We start from the raw sequence: 19,407 nt of genomic DNA, 5'->3' as shown, positions 1-19,407 counted from the left end.
TATAAAAATACACACATCTAAATTTTACTGTACTACTAAGTAAAATATACCGTAAAGGTTTTATGGTTTTGTAGAACGTACCAAAAGAAGGACCGAGTTTTTATGCTAGAAAATAGGGTGCTTTTCGGTACCATCTAAACAAACTCTTATATATATCTTGCTTCATTTGGTCCCACTGGTATGCCGTTGTTGGAATAAGTTTTGACCGAGCTAGCAGTATGATACTACGATCAATTGATCTTAGATAGATATGCAGATCACTCTATTCTCCGTATGATTTAAACTTCTGAGGAATCTAGGATTGTCCAATCGTAAGTCTTATAGCAGCTTGGTTTATGCTCAACTTTTGTGAGGAAAATTTACATGCTTCAAGAATATTGAACTAATTATGATTTTCACGGACATATAACGCCTGGCAATTAACTAGATGAAGTAAAAAAAAAATACTACTCTCCTAAAGCAAGAACGGAGAAAAATCAACTTATCACTAACTAAAAATGATCATCCCCTCCAAGCAAAGATCTTACCCGTATGTCCTCTTTCTCTGTTAAACAAAGGGCAATGTTAATATGTTATACCTTACGGTACCATCGGTAGCTTTGTAATAAATTTTAATCTAACTATGTATTTTTAATAAGTATATTTAATATTTTATTTAAAACTTTGGTAATATATTTATCAATTTATCTATTTTAACATAATACAGGATATATGACACAAAATTATCATAATGTTATATATTTTAATGTTATATATTTTAGTTCTAATTTTATCCTTAAAAATATTTATTTCAACTAAAACCGGTGTAGGATAATAAAATCGAAGAGCAACTCGTTCTATTTTTTCGTTTATGCTTATGCTATAAGCTAAAATTTAAAATTTTAACTAACTTTAGGATTTTTATTGTAGTATATTTTTTAGCTTTTACATATAAAAATAATTTATTTGTAAAATATTTTTTATTTACAGTTTCGCCGTTTCCCTCAGAAAACGAAACTACCATGGCCACCGTTTTCACTACTAAGTGTACTTACTCTACATTGAGCCGAATTTTTCATAACCATGTACATTATATTTGAAGGTTAAAAAAAATATAGAATCCATTTCCAGGCAGTCTTTTGTTTGATAAATCTCCAAATTCGAATCCCATCGACCCAGCTTCGAATTCGGAGTCCGACTCATTCTCAGCTTCGGACTCATCACATCACCCACCCACGATAGAAAGCCTGGATGCCATGCACGCCTCTCGCTCCCCTCGCATCTCCGCTTCCGTTCGCTCTCGCGAGCAACCCGACACCTGCCGTCGCCGCCGCTGCGATGGCCTTCGCGTCGCCAGCGATCGCTGACGCCGCCGCCCGCACCACTGCTTCGCGGCCGCTCACGAGCATCTACAGATACCAGAGACTGGGGGCGCTCGGGAGGGGCGCGTGCGCCGTCGTGTACGAGGCACGCGACCGCTGCACCGGCGAGGCGGTGGCCGTCAAGTGCTTCTGCCGCCCAGGTGGCGGCGGCGGCCGGCAGGAGGACGCCCTCGCGTTCGCCCGCGAACGCCACTGCCTCGAGGCGTGCCGCGGCCACCCCTCGGTCGTGCAGCTCAGGGACGTCGCCGTCGACCCTAACTGTAGCTGGGACAAGTACCTCGTCAAGGAGTTCGTCGGCAGCTGCACCCTCCGCGACCTCATCTTCTGCGGCCGTCCCTTTTCCGATGCCGAGACCCGCGCGCTGATGCGGCAGCTCCTCGCCGGCGCCAGGGCGATCCACTGCGCCGGCCTGATCCACCGCGACATCAAGCCGGCGAACGTCCTCGTCGGCCCGGACTGCACGCTCAAGTTCTGTGACTTCGGCGACGCCACGCCGGCCATCCCGCCGCACGACGAGTTCTTGGTCGGCACGCTCCGGTACACCTCGCCGGAGCAGCTCGTCGGCGACTGGTACTACGGCCAGGCCGTGGACATGTGGGCGCTGGGCTGCGTGATGGCCGAGCTCCTCACGGGCAGACTGCTCTTCACGCTGTCGGAGACGGCGGAGGAGCACTACCTCGATCTGCTGGACCTGCGGGACTGCGACGTCGCGTCCAAGGACTCGCCGGCGTTCGGTGGGCTGCCGGGGCTGTCGCCGGCGGGGCGCGAGGTGCTGGCTGGGCTGCTGAGCTTCGACCGGCAGAAGCGGCTGACGTCGGAGGCGGCGCTGGAGCACCGGTGGTTCACGGAGGAGGCGGACTCCCCTGCTGTCCTGAAGCGCCTCGCCAACGTAGCCGAGGCCGAGAAGAACAAATTGTAGTCAGCGTCATCCAGAACAGCATTGCAGTGAGGGATTTCTAGACATGATACTGTCGTCTGGCCGGTGAGGGGCCGCGGCGCATAGCGGCAGCCGATGACGGGGAGTGGCGGCAGAGTCCGGATGACGTCGACCGGCGGGCGGCGGCGGGGCTCAGCAAAGGCGGCGGCGGGCGTAAGACGGCGATGACACGCGGCGGGGCGACGGCCTACGGCGCTGGCGGTGTTGCGTCGGCGTCGGGAGGAGCGACCACGGCGGCGGGGACGCAGGGACGTGCGGCGGCGACAGTGAACCCGACGTCAAAACAAGATAGGAAACGGCAAAACAGAAGAGAAAAGGCCAATTAAAGACAGAGGATATCAATGTTTTTCTAACATGGTAAGTATTTGTCAGTATCTGAGTTTTTGTCGGAAAAAATAGAGAAGGCTTTATACACTCTCATTTATCATATCTGGAGCTTTTGTTTAACAAAAAAAAAGAGAGTAAATGTTACTCTCAGTAAATCCCTACTTCGTTTCAAAAATCATCAGCTAATTGAGTCCTTCATGAGTTGATGGAATAAGTTTTGACCGAGCTAGCAGTATGATACTATGATCAATTGATCTTAGATATGCAGACCGATTTACAGGTCAATCAAACATAAATTTTGGGAAGTTCTTATTCCTTTTCAAATGCATCATCTATTCTCCGAGGAATCTAGTATCGTTCAGTCTAAGTCTTATAGTAGCTTGGGTTATACTCAACTTTTGTAAAAAAAATTTACATGCTTCAAGAATATTGAACTAACTATGATTTTCACAGGCATATAACGCCTACCAATTAACTAGATGAAGTAAAAGAATACAACTCTCCTAAAGCAAGAACGAAAAAAAAAATCATCTTATCACCAACTAAAAATGATCATCCCCTCCAAGCAAAAATCTTACCCTTACACTACAAGCGGTAGCTGTGTAGTAAATTTTAATCTGTATATTAAACATTTTATTTGGAACTTTGGTAATATATATTCATATATATAACACAAAATTATCATAATGTTATATATTTTATTCCAATTTTACCCCTATAAAATTTTTAGGACACCTAGTACCGGTGTTGTATAAAAAATCAGATCATTTGAATTTAAAGCAATGTTTGTGTTTGGCTTTATTATATTTCAAAAAGAAACACTACTGTATTTAGAGATTCTCAATATTTCAATTAGTCATATTTTTTATATTTTATAAAAACTTATGTGTAGGTTCATGCTGGTTTGTATTTGAAATCAAAAATATTTATTACCTTTTGTCTAGTGTATTAGTTTTCATTTCTGATTTAAAAACAAATATGGTAGCTATTTTCCGTTCATATATATCCAAGAGCAGCTCGTTCTCATCTTTTTGTTTATGTTTATGCTTATAAGCTAAAATTAAGTTTTTAATTGATTTTACGATTTTTATCACAGTATATTTTTTAGCCTTTACATATATAAAAGTTTTATTTATATAAAACTTTTATATAAATACCTCGTCATAGAGTAGCTGGGACAAGTACCTCGTCATGGAGTTCGTCGGCGGATGCACCCTCCGCGACCTCATCTTCTGCGGCCGTCGCTTCTCCGATGCCGAGACCCGCGCGCTGATGCGGCAGCTCCTCGCCGGCGCCGGGGCGATCCACGGCGCCGGCCTGATCCACCGCGACATCAAGCCGGCGAACGTCCTCGTCGGCCCGGGCTGCACGCTCAAGTTCTGTGACTTCGGCGACGCCACGCCGGCCATCCCGCCGCACGACGAGTTCTTGGTCGGCACGCTCCGGTACACCTCGCCGGAGCAGCTCGTCGGCGACTGGTACTACGGCCAGGCCGTGGACATGTGGGCGCTGGGCTGCGTGATGGCCGAGCTCCTCACGGGCAGACTGCTCTTCACGCTGTCGGAGACGGCGGAGGAGCACCACCTCGATCTGTTGGACCTGCGGGACTGCGACGTCGCGTCCAAGGACTCGCCGGCGTTCGGTGGGCTGCCGGGGCTGTCGCCGGCGGGGCGCGAGGTGCTGGCTGGGCTGCTGAGCTTCGACCACCAGAAGCGGCTGACGGCGGAGGCGGCGCTGGAGCACCGGTGGTTCACGGAGGAGGCCGACTGCCCTGCCGTCCTCAAGCGCCTCGCCGACGTAGCCGAGACCGAGAAGAACAACTTATAATTAGTGTCATCAAGGACAGCACTGTAGTGTGTGGTGTCCTGAATGGACTCCTGTAATCTGTGCAGTAGAGTTATACATTGTTAGTTGCAAGAAGGAAGCAATGCATTGTTGCTCTTGCTCCTTTGTTTATGAGAAAATACATTCGTTACCACTGGCTTTAGACTAATTCTACGATTTACCGCTGACTTTTTTTTTAAGTTCTACGATATACCATTAAGTTTTTTTTAACTTTTACGATTTACCGTCCCAGTCTAGTTATCATCCGTCAGTACGGTTTGTATTTGTTATAATAACCGAAATACCCTTCTATTGAAAACTTCCAAAATTTGGAGAAATATTACAAATATCAAATTCTAATTTTTGGCCAAAGTTTAGATCTTTTATAGTACTAGCTAGCATATTACCCATGCGTTGCAACGGGATCTTATTAAAAAATATCATTACCATTTTATTAAAATATAGTTAATAAAATTGGTTTAACATATATGTCTCAACTTTTTTTCTTTTAAAAAATAGAAGAGAGTTGGTGATGAGGTAGGTAGCAGATTCACCACCACCACTACTCCCTTTTATAGTAGTAGTAGATAATGTTTACAATATGAAATTTATAATATTTGGAAAAATAATTGAAAGTTTTTGTACTATGGATATTTTAGTATAAAATTTGAAGAAAGACTGTGTTATATAATAGATTTTCTCTTCGTTTATCCAGAGTGTCTATATTTATACACTGACATTTTTTTTTATTTTCAGGTGACTTTAGCACTAATGATGATCAACACATTGCTAGACTGATATGAGAACATATACTGTGGGAAAGTGTTTTCGTCGTCCACTCATTTTATGTTACCTAAATAATTCTATAAATTTTAAAAAAATCGACAAGATGATGTAATATAACTTGAACAACATTCAAGTTCAATTTTGATTGAAGCAAACTGTAACAAAACTAACAAAGGTTTAACAAATATAATTGTGGGAGTAAATACCAAATGGAACAAATATATAGGGACAGTGTTTTCATCACCCGGTTAAATACATTTATTTCTTATAGATCATCTAAATAATCATTTAAAATTTAAAATTTAAGAAAATTGATAGGATAGATTAATATTGGATATATCACTCCACAAACAAAGTTCAAAATTCGATTTTTCATAAGTCGTAAAAAAATAACAAATTTAACTTTGAATGTGCCCGTACTAATGTTAGTTTAATTAATTAATTTATTTGTCAGAGCCCGTAGAAGACTATAAATCAAATTCAAATTTGCATGTTTATAAAATAACATATCTTATATTAATTCATCTTTTAATTTTTAAAAATTTTTAATAATTATTTAGATGATAGGCAGCAACAGAATTGGTATCAACCAAAGACGGAGATCATCTCGCAGCATATAACAAGAAACAAAAGTAAAGGAGAGAGCAAACCACTTCGGAGCCAGTTGCCGCGCTCACGCGGACTCCGACTCCGACTTGATCCCGGCCGCTCGCCGCCGGCGTCTACATAAAGAGGTTCCAGGACGCCATCCCTTCCATTGCCTTCCGTTCCGTCCCTTCCCCCTCTCTCCATTCCCGCCACTCGATCATATTCCGAACGAGGGCATGGCGGCCGCCGTCGCGATGGCATGCAAGCGCCCGGCGCCCGACGGCGACGCCTGCTCCGCTGCTGCGCCGTGCAAGAAGCCACGGTTGCTGTTCACGAGCATCTTCAACTACGAGAGGATGGAGACGCTCGGGGCGGGAACATACGGCGTCGTCTACAGGGCTCGCGACCGCCGCACCGGCGAGACGGTGGCGGTCAAGTGGGTGTGCCCACGGCGTGGCCGCGACCATGGCCAGCCGGCCGACCTCGACGCGTTCGTGCGCGAACGCGACTGCCTTGCCGCGTGCCGCGGCTACCCGTCCGTCGTGCAGCTCAGGGACGTCGCCGCCAACCCGTCCAACTGGGACATGTTCCTCGTCATGGAGTTCGTCGGCACCCGCAGCCTCCGCGACCTCATCGTCGGCCGTGCCCGTCGTCCCTTCTCCGAGGCCGAGACCCGCGCGCTGATGCGGCAGCTTCTCGCCGGCGTCAGGACAATGCACGCCGCCGGCATGGCCCACCGCGACATCAAGCCGGGCAACATCCTCGTCGGCCCGGGCTGCGCGCTCAAGATATGCGATTTCGGGATGGCCACCACGGCGGCGCCGCCCTACGAGAGATTCATGGTCGGCACGCTCCACTATAACGCGCCGGAGCAGCTCACCGGAAAGGGCCAGTACAACGCCCAGGCCGTGGACACGTGGGCGCTGGGCTGCGTGATGGCCGAGCTCCTCACCGGCGGACCAGCGTTCACGTCAAAGACGGTGGAGGAGCACCTGCTCGAGCTGTCGGAGCTGCGGGACTACGACGTCGGGTCCAAGGACTCGCTGGCGTTCGGTGGCCTGCCAGGGCTGTCGCCGGCAGGACGCGAGGTGCTCGCTGGACTGCTGGCCTTCTACGACGACAAGCGGATGACGGCGGAGGCGGCGCTGGAGCACCGGTGGTTCACGGGGGAGGACGATGTCAGGGACGAGCATGCCGGTGACGAGCTACAGGACAACACGATGACAAGCCAACGCCCGCGCAGGATTCGTAAGCCTAACGCTCGAGTAGTTGGGCCGGAATGGGCCGTGTAACGCTGGCCTGCACGCCACTGGTCGGCATGCGTATCACTTGTCTCGTTGTATAGCTGGTTCGGCTAGGCTGGCTTACGGTGAACAGTATAGGAACAGATAGAACCGGGAGAGAAGGCTGGCTTTTGGCTCGGTGGCGGTGGCTCACCCGGTTGGGTTGAGAAGTTGTAACAGTCACAATTATCTATCTACTTAGCCAGTTCTTCTTCTTCCTGAAAATTCTCGTGCTCGGTTGTTGTTGATTATGCGGTGACCTAACAAAATTTGTATCAGAGACACCAAAATTCACCACATACTCTCTTGATTGGGCTGTAGAATTACCAGGACGGGTGGGATTCGGTTGTTCCAGCTGCGATCCGCAAAAGTTTCGACTCCCCGAACTGGGTTGGCCTGATTTGGAGCACGGTGTTTGGGGTTCGCCAATCTGGAAAAGCCGCGCTATCTGACCAAGCAGACCATGAAGATCATGGAGCAAGGGGATAAACTTGATCTCCTGCTCAAGAGGGAGGATGAAGCGAAGCAGAAGCGATTGGATTCAGAGGCCCAGAATCGTGCTGAAATCCAGTCGATCGAGAGAGCGATCGAGTCCAGATTACCTGAGATCGAGAAACGGGTGGAAGGGCTGAATTACGCGGTGATCGGGCTACAAGCCAAGGTTGAAGGGTTGGAAAAACTTGCCACTGACTTCGCAAAGAATCCTCTAGAGTGGTAATCGACTCCACCAGGTGGTAAGCCTCAGTTCTTCCATTCGAGCGATTTCAGTTCACCCACTTTTGGTCGTGATCACTCTTCCTGTACACATGATATTAGTACTAATGTACCCCCCATGGCTTGCCCTTAATTTGATGGGGATAGTCCTCTGTTGTGGAAAGATAATTTGTGAGTCGTATTTTGATGTTTATGGAGTGCATCCGAGACATTGGGTCAAGGTCGCCACTCTGAATTTTGGTTGGCAGCCGCTTTTTGATTACAGTTAGTTCGTGCTAGTCTCATTGGCATGACATGGCTGGATTTCTGTGCAAAGGTTGAGGGTAGGTTTCTGAAGGATAAGAAATAGATGCTCGTCAGAGAGCTATTTCACATCTGCCAAACTAGTATTGTTTCTGAGTATGTGGAAAGATTCGATTCTCTCATGAATCAACTCACTTCTTTTGCTAATGCTGTCGAACCTAGATTGGATCTCGTCTTGAAACATCGCCGAGTTGTCTGGTCGGAAGCGGCACATCTTCTCCTTAGACCAGATGAATCTCAACACATATAGGAGAGCGCATCACCAGATCGGCGAGGAATCTGATTCCGCCGAATTTAAAGGTTTGCCCAGGACAAACTTTGTCTTCATGATCTTTGAGTTTGGGTCCATTGATCTCGTCGAAGACCTCAGAGTAGCTGTCCCTACCTAGCGTGCCAACTGTTAACGATTTGGATGTCGGTAATATATATGGGGTGGCTAGCGAGGCACAAAGATCAATGGTTAGGATGAAGACATAGGATTACCCAGGTTCAGGCTCTCGATATACGAGATAATACCCTACTCCTGCTTGGCGATTGTATTCGATTGTAGACAGATCAACTAGAAGATAGCCGATCTGAATATGCCATCCCCATGAGTTTAAAAAAAACTCAAGGTACCTAAAATTTTAGTATAAATTTGCAGTGAGCTTTTTACTATTCTTAAAAAAGTATCTCAAGTTATCATATTTTTTAGTATAAGAAGTGTGATACCTTAAGGTATCATGGGGTACCAAAAATTTGTATTAAAATTTTTGGTATCTTAAGATACTTTTCAAAGATGGTAAAAAAAGTTCACTTTTAGTATCTCAAGGTACCACCTTGAGGTATTTTTCCAAAGATGATAAAAAAGCTCTCGCTGGAAACAAGCAATGGCATTGTTGCTCAATTTCTTTGAAATATCAACGTAAGCTCGTCGACGTGGCTGCTCGTTTAGTTTCATCGTGCCATCGTTATTCCTTTTTTTTTTCAAATATCCATGTAAATAGCTCCTCTTCAGAGCTAGAAAGAAAAAAAAAACAGAGATGATGTACGTACTGTTAATTGCTCAAGATTATAACTTTACACACCACAGTCGAATTACTAGTGCAAAAACAAACAAAAATAGTTTAGTTCCTAACAAAATAAAACTATATAAATCCATCACCAGTACTGGCCGAAATTGTATGGTCCCAGAACAATCCACACCAGATGTACAGACAACATCGCACTCCTACACCATAGAAGTATGAACAAAAAGTATAATTGCTATGAATTCAATCGACAGTAAGATTTTCCAGTATGACACAAAGGCTTTGCCTTTTTAGGAACTACACATATTTACAAAGGGAAAAAATTATAAATAAAAATTTTATAGACAAAGGCTAAAAAATAAACTACTATTAAAAACTTTTTAAAATTAAGGTTAAAAATTTAAATTTTTTTACAGGCACAAGTGAATTCCTGCGTTCACTCCATCAAGTTCTGTCTGTTCCATCTATTTTATATATTAAATCACTTTACGGTTGTCCCAAATCAAATGTTTTTTTAGTTGATCAAGTTTTTGAAAAATAGAAATATCTCCAATATAAAATAAATATACTATAAAAATATAACGCCCGTGTTTTTATTTATTTATTAGGTTCCTAATTTTTTAAAAGCAGAGTTTTATTTTCGTTGTTTAATTAGGTGTTCCTAGTTTTATTCTCGTTCTCTGTCCAAATCATCCATCCAAGAAAAATCTCAAAAACGATCTCAGGACCCAAGTTACCCAAAATCATCGTTTTTACTCCTTGTTTTTTTTAACGCTTCTTTCATCCAATGTTCATCTCTTTTATTCCATTAATCGCCTAGCCTACAGCCTGCTGCCTCCAGTAGCCTATCTCTCCCGTATGCACAAGCACGCCATCAGTAGCAGCAGCAAGCTCCATGACCTTGGACTGCATCGCTGCAACCCGCGCTTGCCGGGGACGCAAAGTCACTGCCCTCGCTGCGTTCCGCGTTTCCCGTCGATGTACGCTCGCCGCAATCGCTACCCGTGCCATCCCTTCGTCTGAAAAGCTAGAAATCGAGCTGAGGAGGCAGCAAGCAGAGAGCAGCGGCGGCCGTGACGGGCCCCGGACAGCAATGCGACGCCTATAAATAACCTCGGGGACTCACCGTTGCCGTCACCACTTCGGCGGATGGCGTGGTTCCATCTTCTGAGAGACGACGTGGTCGCGAGGGGTAAGCCTCTCCTCGGCCCTAGTCTCCTCTCCTCCACGGCGCAACCGTCGCCGACGTCACTCCTGGCCGAAGCGTCGACGCCGCGAGCGCATGCTTGCAGCGGCATGGCGCAGCACCGAGCTGCATGGCGCCAGCCACCTCTAGCCCGGGGCAACACCCCTCCTCATGACCTCCCTCCCCGCCTCCCTTTTGCCTCCCTCCTTGGTCGGCCTCCTCTCCCACTGCCCCTCCCTCCCATGGCTGTGTGAGTGGGAGAGAAAAGAAAAGGAGATAGAGGAGGAAGAAGCTACGGGAGGGAGAAGAAGAAAGAGAGCAAGAAGAGAAGAAAGTGAGAGCACGCGGGAGGAGAGAAAAGAGGCAAGTAGTAAGGGAAGGGGGCCATGTGGATCCCACGTTGTTCCTCCTCCCTTCCCGTCAACAGCTTGATCCCACTCATCAGGAATATTCTCTGAAATATTCCGTTCTTATTTTTAATAAGTCTAGCGGCCATCTAAAATACTTTTAAACTTCAAAAGTTCATATCTCTAAAACATAACTCCAATCTACTCCGTTCCTGTTTCAAAATCTTTCTAAAATTCCCTTGAACCTATTTATTTCTCATTTTATAATTTATCTTCCTTCTAGCTGTAAGTTTATTTTTTTTATTTTGTTTTCCCGCGTGTAGAGTCCGAGACCGCCAGAGGGTTTGAGCCAGGGTTCTACGCTTTGACTGCCGCTCCTTCCGAACCAGGCAAACATCCTTCAATCATAATTGCTCCTATATCTTTGAATTAATTATTTCGTTTGTAAAGTTACATGCTTAGGTTACACTGTGTTTTTAATTGCTTGGCCACGGTTCGCGTCGAATCGTCGGAACTTCCTATTAGTTGCATTTATTTATATATTTAGGCCATTGTCCCTGAACCCCCATACAATTGTTTGGTGCTCGTATCACCACGTAGATAACCTATAGGTCACGATTATATTGTTTTATGATTAATTATTTATGATTTAAATATTTATTGTATTTATATTCAAACCAAGGAATATGCTGTGGTAGTTTAAAATAAAAAGAAGGTGTTGTTTATTTTTCTTTTAAATTGGTAATGCAGGAGTTAATGCCAGGGTGGCTAGACTACGCATTATCCTAAGGTCCGATTCCTTTGGGAAATTCATCCAAACATAAAACAGTGCGGTCACACGGGTAGTATGGGATGCTCCTGCTTGAGTAAGTAGCTAAAATATGGGTGTCTAGCAAGTTGGCAGTTGAGGCACGCTGGGATAGGGAGACTAAAGCATTCTCCTGAGATGGGAGTTTGGCCTAGGCCGTTGGGATACTATCGGTGCTATACGGCGTGGCCTGAGTAGATGAGGGCATGAGACTTGCCTGATACTTGGTTTCAGAGATTAGCCCAGCTGTGTGACCAGGGATGCTCATGGTTTGGTTATGGGAAGGCCTTGTAGTGGACGTTTCTTTTGGCCGCCGTGTCTGATCCACACGTCTAGATAAAGGGTGATGTTCACGGCGTGTGGGTAAAGTCTGCAGAGTGATAAACTGTTTAAACAGCCGTGCCCATGGTCATGGGCGGATGTAAGGTGTTTCTTATAGCGTAGTTTTCATAAAACTCCTTTTTTATTTATTTTAAGGAAAACCTTTGGTATAATTATTTTTGGGGATGATGTATGAGTCCGGATGACTCGAGGTGTTAGTATATATGGAGGTTTGGCTGAGATGGTCATGTGTGGATTTGTGGTGGATTAGAAGGTGGGGTGCCACTATGGCACGAGGGTTACACTTCATCTATATATATATTGATATGGGTTTATTACTTGGGTTTTCAAACGTACTACTATTTATTACCTGAACTGTTTCAACAACTCTTTGTGAAAATGACCATGTTCCTACCTTTATTCTTAGCCTACATGTCATAATTTGTTATTGGTTTACTGAGTACATTAGTACTCACCCTTGCTTATTTACCTATATAGAGTTAGATGATGAGTACCTCGACCCCTCAGTTATAGACTACTATCAGGAGCAGTTGGAGTCCGACATCACATGGTTTCAGGCCTAGTTCCTAAGCATGATCCGTGGGTTTAAGTCAGTTGTCCTGTCGTTTGTGCCATGTGCTTCTTGCTTGCCGCTGCTGTTATTTTGTTTCTGCTTTAGGCATATGTGTTCTGTGAAACTACCAGTCTAGGGCTTGTCCACGACGGTAGGATGTATTAGACCACCATCAGTGTTGCAATAAAGCTTTATATCATCTGTTTTCCACTATTATTTTGTGAGGTATCATTCCATGGTACTATGATCACGGGTAATGATGTGACCCGAAGTCTATGTGGGTTTTCTTTGTTAACTGACATAGCCTAGGGCGCCACAAAAAATATATTTAATAGTGGATTTAATTAATTTGATGTTTTGGTCCTTCTAGATGTTACTAAAATTAAATGTGAAACTTGATAATGTTTGACTTAAAATAAGCACATAGTTGAAATTTTAATATAATAAAGAGTAAATTTCACAAAGTTGAAATTTTCTTGGCAGAATTATCACTGTACTCCAACTTTAGTTAGATGATTCACAAAAATGCAATAATAATGAATCATTTTATCACAAAACAACAACTTTATTCCTTACTGGGTTTGACATGTTTGCCCAACTTGTAACAGGGCAGATATTACATGTGAGTCTGATGAGTGGGCCCAACTAATCAGACAAACAAATTTTGCAGTTTTGTGATAACACAATTCGGTATATACAGCGTGTTGAAATTCATGGCTAAAATTGCAACAAAGCAATAGTTTTGACAAGAAAGTTGCAGTTTCGTAAAATTTACTTTATAACAAAACAGAGGGAGACTATATAATAAATCAATAAATACAATATGAAATTCAAACGACACAAACCATTTTTTTTATGCTTGTGCTTATAAGCCAAAATGTGAAACGTTAAACTTAAATTTAGAGTCGATTTTTTATTTCTTTTCCTCATAGTATATTTTTTACCTTTTGCACTTAGATCACTAATAAAATAATATATATATATATATATATATATAAGTTTTACCTATAAATTATAAATTATTTTAACCATTAATAAGTGGTTTCGCTAACATGTTTGTAGTAAGCAAAATAACTGAACCGACGGAGGAAGCGGCCGTCGCGGCGGTGCGAGTACGTGCAGTGCAGATGAGCCACCGGCGCGCGGAGTAGGGAGATGGGCTCCGGCGGGAGGCGCAGGAGGATCTGTAGGCGGCAAGCTCATCCTCATCCATGGGCCATGGCGGCGGTGAGTGACGGAGGCCTCCAATTTGTTCCTCCCTTTTGAAGAACCGATTCCCTGCCTTCGTTCATGAAATGTGTCGATTCCTTCCCTTTCCTGCCTTTGTTTTTACAGACGAACCTGCAGCAGTCACCACTGAACAAGGTACCTTCCCAGAATTTATTTCATCCACGTTCAGATGATGCTGGCTTGGAAGCTGTCATTTTTTCACTTAAAAAATCAATTATTGTACCTCTAAATTATTTAGAGAGATAATTAAAGCTTGAGTTGAGGACCGAATTATAGGATACAATCATTTCATAGCATAACACTGTAAAAATTCTTTCTTGACAGATAGCTCAACTTTAGTTCCCAACAGTTCGCAATATAGGATACATCATCCATGTTCAGAGAGAGGATACACCAACCATGTTCGGAGGATGCAGGTTAGGAAACAGTTGTTTTACCTTTTGAAAGTTATTTACAGATAACTTTTACAGGTTAACTTGAAACCTGAGTTGTATGGTACAACACCATCATATTCTAGTATAATACTGTAACTCTTTTCCCTGATAGGTATCTGAAAATTTTTGACTGTCAGACAAAATTGTAAACAAGTATTCGTATCAACTGTACAATTGCATTTTTGCATGTTCAAATCTTCATCAGATAACTATTTATAAGATAACAGTTGGCCTAACAGTGCTGTTCAAATCTTCATCAGATAACCATTACCTGTCAATCCTCATTAGATTGTTCACTACATCCCTCATGGAAGGCCTTGACTGGCAAGCCAACTGCGCGCAGGACATGGCCAGGTCCAGCAAGTCCAGTGCCTTTGACTGCTCATCTTCAGGCCAGTACATGATCTCCTCATCAAGGCAGTTCATGATACTGCGGCCATCAGCTGCCTGCCCCAGGTTAGATCTCATCCATGTCACAATGTCCACACCGTCTCCGAATGCAGGATCCACAGCCATCTTCCTACACAGGAGCTCAAGTAGCACTACTCCGTAGCTGTAGACGTCGCTCTTCTCAGTTAATCTTGTGGAGTATCCATGCTCTGAAAAGAAGAGATAGCGCTTGCTAAATCCTCAAGTTTAAGACGAGTGTGAATTTAGGAACATGAAAGTGAAAGAAGGGAAACTACCTGGAGCAATGTAGCCAAGTGTGCCAACAATAACAGACACCGTGGCATCTGCATCCTCATCGGCAACAATCTTCCCCATGCCAAAGTCTGTGAGCTTGGGTACTAGATCGGTGTCCATCAGTATGTTGCTCGACTTGACATCTCTGTGAACAATCATGGGAACACAATCATGATGCAGATATGAGAGGCCTTGTGCGACACCAAAGGCAATCTGATGCCGGACCATCCAGTCAAGGGCAACATAAGGCTGCCGTCTGTGCAATAGTTCAAACAGCGTCCCCTCGGGCATGTACTCGTAGAGGATTATGCCGACGCTGCCACGGATACAGTACCCAGCCATCCTGACGATGTTCCGATGCTTCACCGTGTTCAGAATCTTCATCTCAATGGGGAGCTTGCATTGTGACAGATCAACTGTCTTCACTGCCCACTGCTTTCCCAGTTTGCACTCAGTCCTGTAGACTGTACCGTGGCGACCTCTTCCAATGACATACTTCTCGCTCCAGTTGTCAGTGCCACGAAGGATGTCTTCATAGGTCAATTCTTCTGGTAATTCCTCAGTTGATTCCATACTACGAACCGAGACACGATTCGTCGACAGGTGCTGAGACCTCTTCAGAATGTAACGAATAGCAAACAAACTAGCAACCATAGCAGAGAGAGATGACAGTAGAAACCCCACAACAATCCGTATTTTCCAGGTTCCATTTTTCGCAGATTGACTCTTGAAGCATGGTATGTCGCTGGAGTTTACACACAATTGAGGATTCCCCATAAAGCCTTCAGGAGACCGCGCCACAAGCTTAGCCCATCCAGCAGGGAGCTGACCAGATAGGTTATTAAAAGACACATTTACAATAGAGAGTGAGATCATGTTGCTGAGCTGTGATGGAATTGTACCAGACAATGAGTTGTTCGACAAGTCAAGTACTTCCAGATCCTGAAGGTTGCCGAGGCTGCTTGGGATTTGGTTGCTCAGTCTGTTATTGCTAATGTTAAGACCTTTAGAGATGTACTGAAGACTACCTAAGCTGCGTGGTATAGCTCCTTCTAAAGAATTATCACCAAGCTGTAACTCAAGGAGGGCCTGCGTTGCAGTGAAGGAGTCTGGTACTGTTCCACTCAGGTTGTTTCCTCCAAGTAGTAGATTCTGTAGGCTACCAAGTGCTGTGATCTCTGCTGGTATACTTCCACTGAGAAGGTTATTTCCAAGATCCAAAATTGCAAGCTCCTTGCAATTTCCCAATTCATGTGGTATTGGTCCAGTCAACCTGTTTGATGACATGCGCAGAGTTGCAAGATTGCTCAGATTGCTGAGCTCACGAGGTATTGGACCCGAGAATCTGTTACTGGAGAGGTCAAGCATTGTGAGGTTGCTCCATGAACCGAGCGCACTAGGTATTGTCCCTTCAAGCAGATTTCTGCTCATATCTATGTATGACAACCCTATATTGGTGGCCAATTCTGCAGGCAAGCTCCCATTGAGCAGGTTATCGTTCAGATTAACTCTGTTCAGAGACTGACATTTAGCAATCTCACTGGGAAAGCCTCCATCAAAGTGGTTATATCCAAGATCAAGAACCGCAAGCTGGCCTCCCGTGCACAAACCAGGTGGAATTGCGCCACAGAGGTGGTTTCGAGTAAGGTCAATATGAAGAAGCCCTGGTGTTGTGTTCAACCCCAATGCCTGTGGTAGCACACCAGTGAAGTTGTTGTCATACAAGGTGATATTTCTTAGATTCTTCATTTGAGTGATATCTGAATGTATCTCACCACTGAGACTGTTGTTGTTGAGTAGCAGCTCCACCATGTCAGATAATTGCCACAATGCTGGAGGAACCAGGCCATGGAGTATGTTATTAAACAGATACAACTTCTGTAGTTGCCTGAGCTCACCGATCTCTGGCGGTATCATCCCAGAAAGGCTGTTGTTCTGGAGTTGAAGTTCCACCAATCCGCGGCATTTCCCAATTTCCGGCAGAATTTCACCGGTAAAGCCATTGTCTGCAATAGATAATACCTGCAATTGACTCAAGTTACCAATGAACTTTGGAATTGGACCAGTAAACATGTTGCCATTCAAGTAGAGCACTGTCAGAGATTGACACTGCCCAATTGCCGCAGGGACAGAGCCCGTGAACGCATTTGTGGACACCGCCAATTCTTCCAATTTGACAAGCTGACCAATGCTTGCCGGCAACTCCCCGGTGAAGGAATTATCATCAAGGTAGAGCTTTTGCAGGTTAGGCATGGAGGCAAAGAAATCGGGCACCTTGCCGCTGATTTTGTTGTAGGGTAGATACAAGACGGTGAGGCTGCCGCAGTTGGCGAGGCTGCGGGGGAGCTCACCGGTGAGCTGGTTGGAGTAGAGGCTGAGGTACACGAGCCCGCACCGCGCCGGGAACTCCAGCATTGGCCCGGACAGGTTGTTGCTGTTCAAGTCCAAGTAGGTGAGCTCCGGGAGCGCGGCGGCGAGCTCCGGCGGGATGGTCCCGGAGAGGGAGTTGACGCTGAGGTCGAGGTACTCAAGAACTGAGGAGTCGATGAGACCGGCTGGGATCTCGCCGGTGAGCGCGTTGCTGTTGAGGTCGACCTTCCGGAGCCGGCGCGAGGAGAGGAGCTCCGGGGGCACGGCGCCGGCGAGCATGTTGAAGCTGAGGACGAGCGTGGCGAGGCGGGAGCACGCCGCGAGAGCGGCGGGGACCGCGCCGGTGAAGCCGTTCCGGCTGAGGTCGAGCGCGGCGAGCGCCGGGAGCGCGCAGAGGCGCGGCGCGGACGCCGCCAGCTCGCCGGACAGCCCCGCCCCGGAGAGGTTGAGCGCGGCGACCGCGCCGGCCGCGTCGCACGTGACGCCAAGAAACGCGCAGTGCGTGGCGGGGGCGTCGCGCCACGACGGGCGGAGCACGCGGCGTGACGCCGGCGGCAGGGACGCAAGGAAGGACCGCAGAACCGCGCCCGAGCCGGCTCTGTCGTCCGGCGACCGCGCCACCGCGAGGGAGGCGACGGCGAGGTGGAGCTGGACGAGGAGGAGGAGGAGGGCATGCGACATGAGAGGGAGCTGCGTGGGGACTGTGGAGTGGAGCGGGGAGCGGTGAGTGGTGGAGGTGAACATGGAGAGAGACGGGACATGGATGGAGCTTTCAAGGGAGGGAGGGAGGAGAGATCACCGGGCGAAGGTGGCGGCGGCATCGCGAGGTGGTGGTGGGCGGGAGATGCCGCCGGATCGAGTGCGGCGGGCGTCGTGAGTGCGTGCGTCCGCCCGCATGGATGGATGGAAGAGAAAGACCGTGGACTGCTTTTGAATTTCATCATTAGGGGGAAAAAAGAGAAATAATTCCAAGACGAAAAAACAATAAAAGTTCAAATTTTTAGGAAAAAGAACTATTCGATTAAAATTTTTATTCTAAAAATAGGTAAATGGATTTTTTTTAAAAAAGCAAACCAGCAGGATGATTGCGAATTGTATTAAGGTAAAGTCTATTTTTCATGCTGGTCTATAATGTTTTTTCACTATGAACTTTTAGAACAAGACAAATTTCACACGTGATTGTTTTTAGTGGTGGTTTTAGTATATTAAGAATCACATTGCTAATTTTATGTTTTATTTGTTAGTAGGTTGACACTGCCTCACTATCGTTGTTGTATCTCCCATTCGCATCGCTGTGATTTGTTAGAATGGTCATATTACCAGAAAGAATACAATAAAATCCATTAAAATTCCTTGATCATTTTTTTTCTACTATGATGAATCAAATATATTTATATTTATCCTATCATCGGTGTTAGGACACATTTTCTATTAATAGTACAACTCTAAATCAACTGTGGAAATTCTTCTATCCATGATAATACCGATGGTAGATTACTAACAGTAGAGAGAACACTATAGCAAAGCCTAAAATTAGACCTGGGGTGAAGCTTTCTCAACTTGAAAGTTTTGAAGTGAAAAATAACATTTTTTATAGGTGAGGGTGAAAATTGGACTTGGTGAAAATCCAAAGGCTAAAATTAAACTTTACCCTGGTATTAATAAGAAACATGAGAAAACATTAAAAAAACAAACTACTGCGAAAATAGGGGAACGGCAAATTTGTAGCAACTGGCATGAAATCTGAAAAGTATTGTGAAACAGAGAGCAAACAGCCCTCTGTTCTTACTGTCATACACCATACTACAACATCATTATAACAACAGATGGTTCCAACTAACTAGTTATTCAATGGGAATAAAAAGATTCATACAACTTAGTTTTTTTTTAGAATTTGTGTTTTGAGAGGTTTCACCATAGACCATGGAAGGACCATACCACGTTGCTTCCATTTCAATATAGGACACTAAGCTTTTTTTTTTTCACATCTACATCTCATGGTAGCTTTGGAAATAACAAAATATTTTTAGGATTTGGCACGTCACAAACTGAATCATACAGTGCATCTATATACAAAATCTAGGAAATGTAAAAAATAACTAAAAAACATTCCTGAAAGTTCAGAAATCTTCAAGGAAATTACAAAAGCAACCCAAAAATGAAGACAATTCAGGGAGTATAGGTCATAAATTTCCAAAGCAATTCAAAAATTCAGGAAATATATGACAGCACATTATTTTAACTAGATGAACATGTTAATAGACTGCTCAAATCAAGCCAGTAAAATAGTTTATATCTAAGAACAGTAGAGCAACAACTA

General features: G+C 45.0%; 4 protein-coding genes across 4 annotated transcripts; 3 read left to right on the top strand and 1 right to left on the bottom strand.

Annotated features, from left to right (window-relative positions):
• Positions 1-1,725: 1,725 nt before the first annotated feature.
• On the top strand, positions 1,726-2,280 carry LOC121055538 (putative cyclin-dependent kinase F-2). Its single transcript, XM_040528225.1, has one exon. The coding sequence runs from the start codon at positions 1,726-1,728 to the stop codon at positions 2,278-2,280; it is 555 nt and encodes a 184-aa protein (XP_040384159.1).
• Positions 2,281-3,897: 1,617 nt separating this feature from the next.
• Positions 3,898-4,607, top strand: LOC121055481 (putative cyclin-dependent kinase F-2). The gene has a single exon (XM_040527971.1). It carries the CDS (start codon positions 3,898-3,900, stop codon positions 4,450-4,452), a length of 555 nt encoding a protein of 184 aa, XP_040383905.1. The 3' UTR covers positions 4,453-4,607.
• Positions 4,608-6,059: 1,452 nt separating this feature from the next.
• LOC121055537 (putative cyclin-dependent kinase F-2) lies at positions 6,060-7,824 on the top strand. Its single transcript, XM_040528224.1, has 3 exons — positions 6,060-7,071; positions 7,386-7,441; positions 7,546-7,824. Exons 1-3 carry the CDS (start codon positions 6,060-6,062, stop codon positions 7,822-7,824), a joined length of 1,347 nt encoding a protein of 448 aa, XP_040384158.1.
• Positions 7,825-13,903: 6,079 nt separating this feature from the next.
• On the bottom strand, positions 13,904-18,377 carry LOC102709774 (leucine-rich repeat receptor-like protein kinase PEPR2). The gene is made up of 3 exons (XM_006662130.3): positions 18,351-18,377; positions 14,720-17,735; positions 13,904-14,632 (listed from the first exon to the last, which is right to left on the bottom strand). The coding sequence occupies exons 1-3, from the start codon at positions 18,375-18,377 to the stop codon at positions 14,301-14,303; spliced, it is 3,375 nt and encodes a 1,124-aa protein (XP_006662193.2). The 3' UTR covers positions 13,904-14,300.
• Between the last annotated feature and the right edge of the window lie 1,030 nt (positions 18,378-19,407).

Source organism: Oryza brachyantha, chromosome 10, assembly GCF_000231095.2.
Source record: "Oryza brachyantha chromosome 10, ObraRS2, whole genome shotgun sequence".
NCBI lineage: Eukaryota > Viridiplantae > Streptophyta > Magnoliopsida > Poales > Poaceae > Oryza > Oryza brachyantha.
The sequence above is the reverse complement of the archived record's forward strand: the minus strand, read 5'-3'. Positions and strand labels throughout refer to the sequence as shown.

Coding starts and splice junctions, on each gene's coding strand:
- LOC121055538 (XM_040528225.1), top strand. CDS start 1,726: ATGCGGCAGCTCCTCGCCGGCGCCAGGGCGATCCACTGCGCCGGCCTG.
- LOC121055481 (XM_040527971.1), top strand. CDS start 3,898: ATGCGGCAGCTCCTCGCCGGCGCCGGGGCGATCCACGGCGCCGGCCTG.
- LOC121055537 (XM_040528224.1), top strand. CDS start 6,060: ATGGCGGCCGCCGTCGCGATGGCATGCAAGCGCCCGGCGCCCGACGGC. Junction 7,072..7,385: donor CCAACGCCCGCGCAGGATTC/GTAAGCCTAACG, acceptor AATTTGTATCAG/AGACACCAAAATTCACCACA. Junction 7,442..7,545: donor CTGTAGAATTACCAGGACGG/GTGGGATTCGGT, acceptor AATCTGGAAAAG/CCGCGCTATCTGACCAAGCA.
- LOC102709774 (XM_006662130.3), bottom strand. CDS start 18,377: ATGCGAATGGGAGATACAACAACGATA. Junction 17,736..18,350: donor TGGGAGATACAACAACGATA/GTGAGGCAGTGT, acceptor CTCCTCGTCCAG/CTCCACCTCGCCGTCGCCTC. Junction 14,633..14,719: donor ACTTGGCTACATTGCTCCAG/GTAGTTTCCCTT, acceptor TCTTCTTTTCAG/AGCATGGATACTCCACAAGA.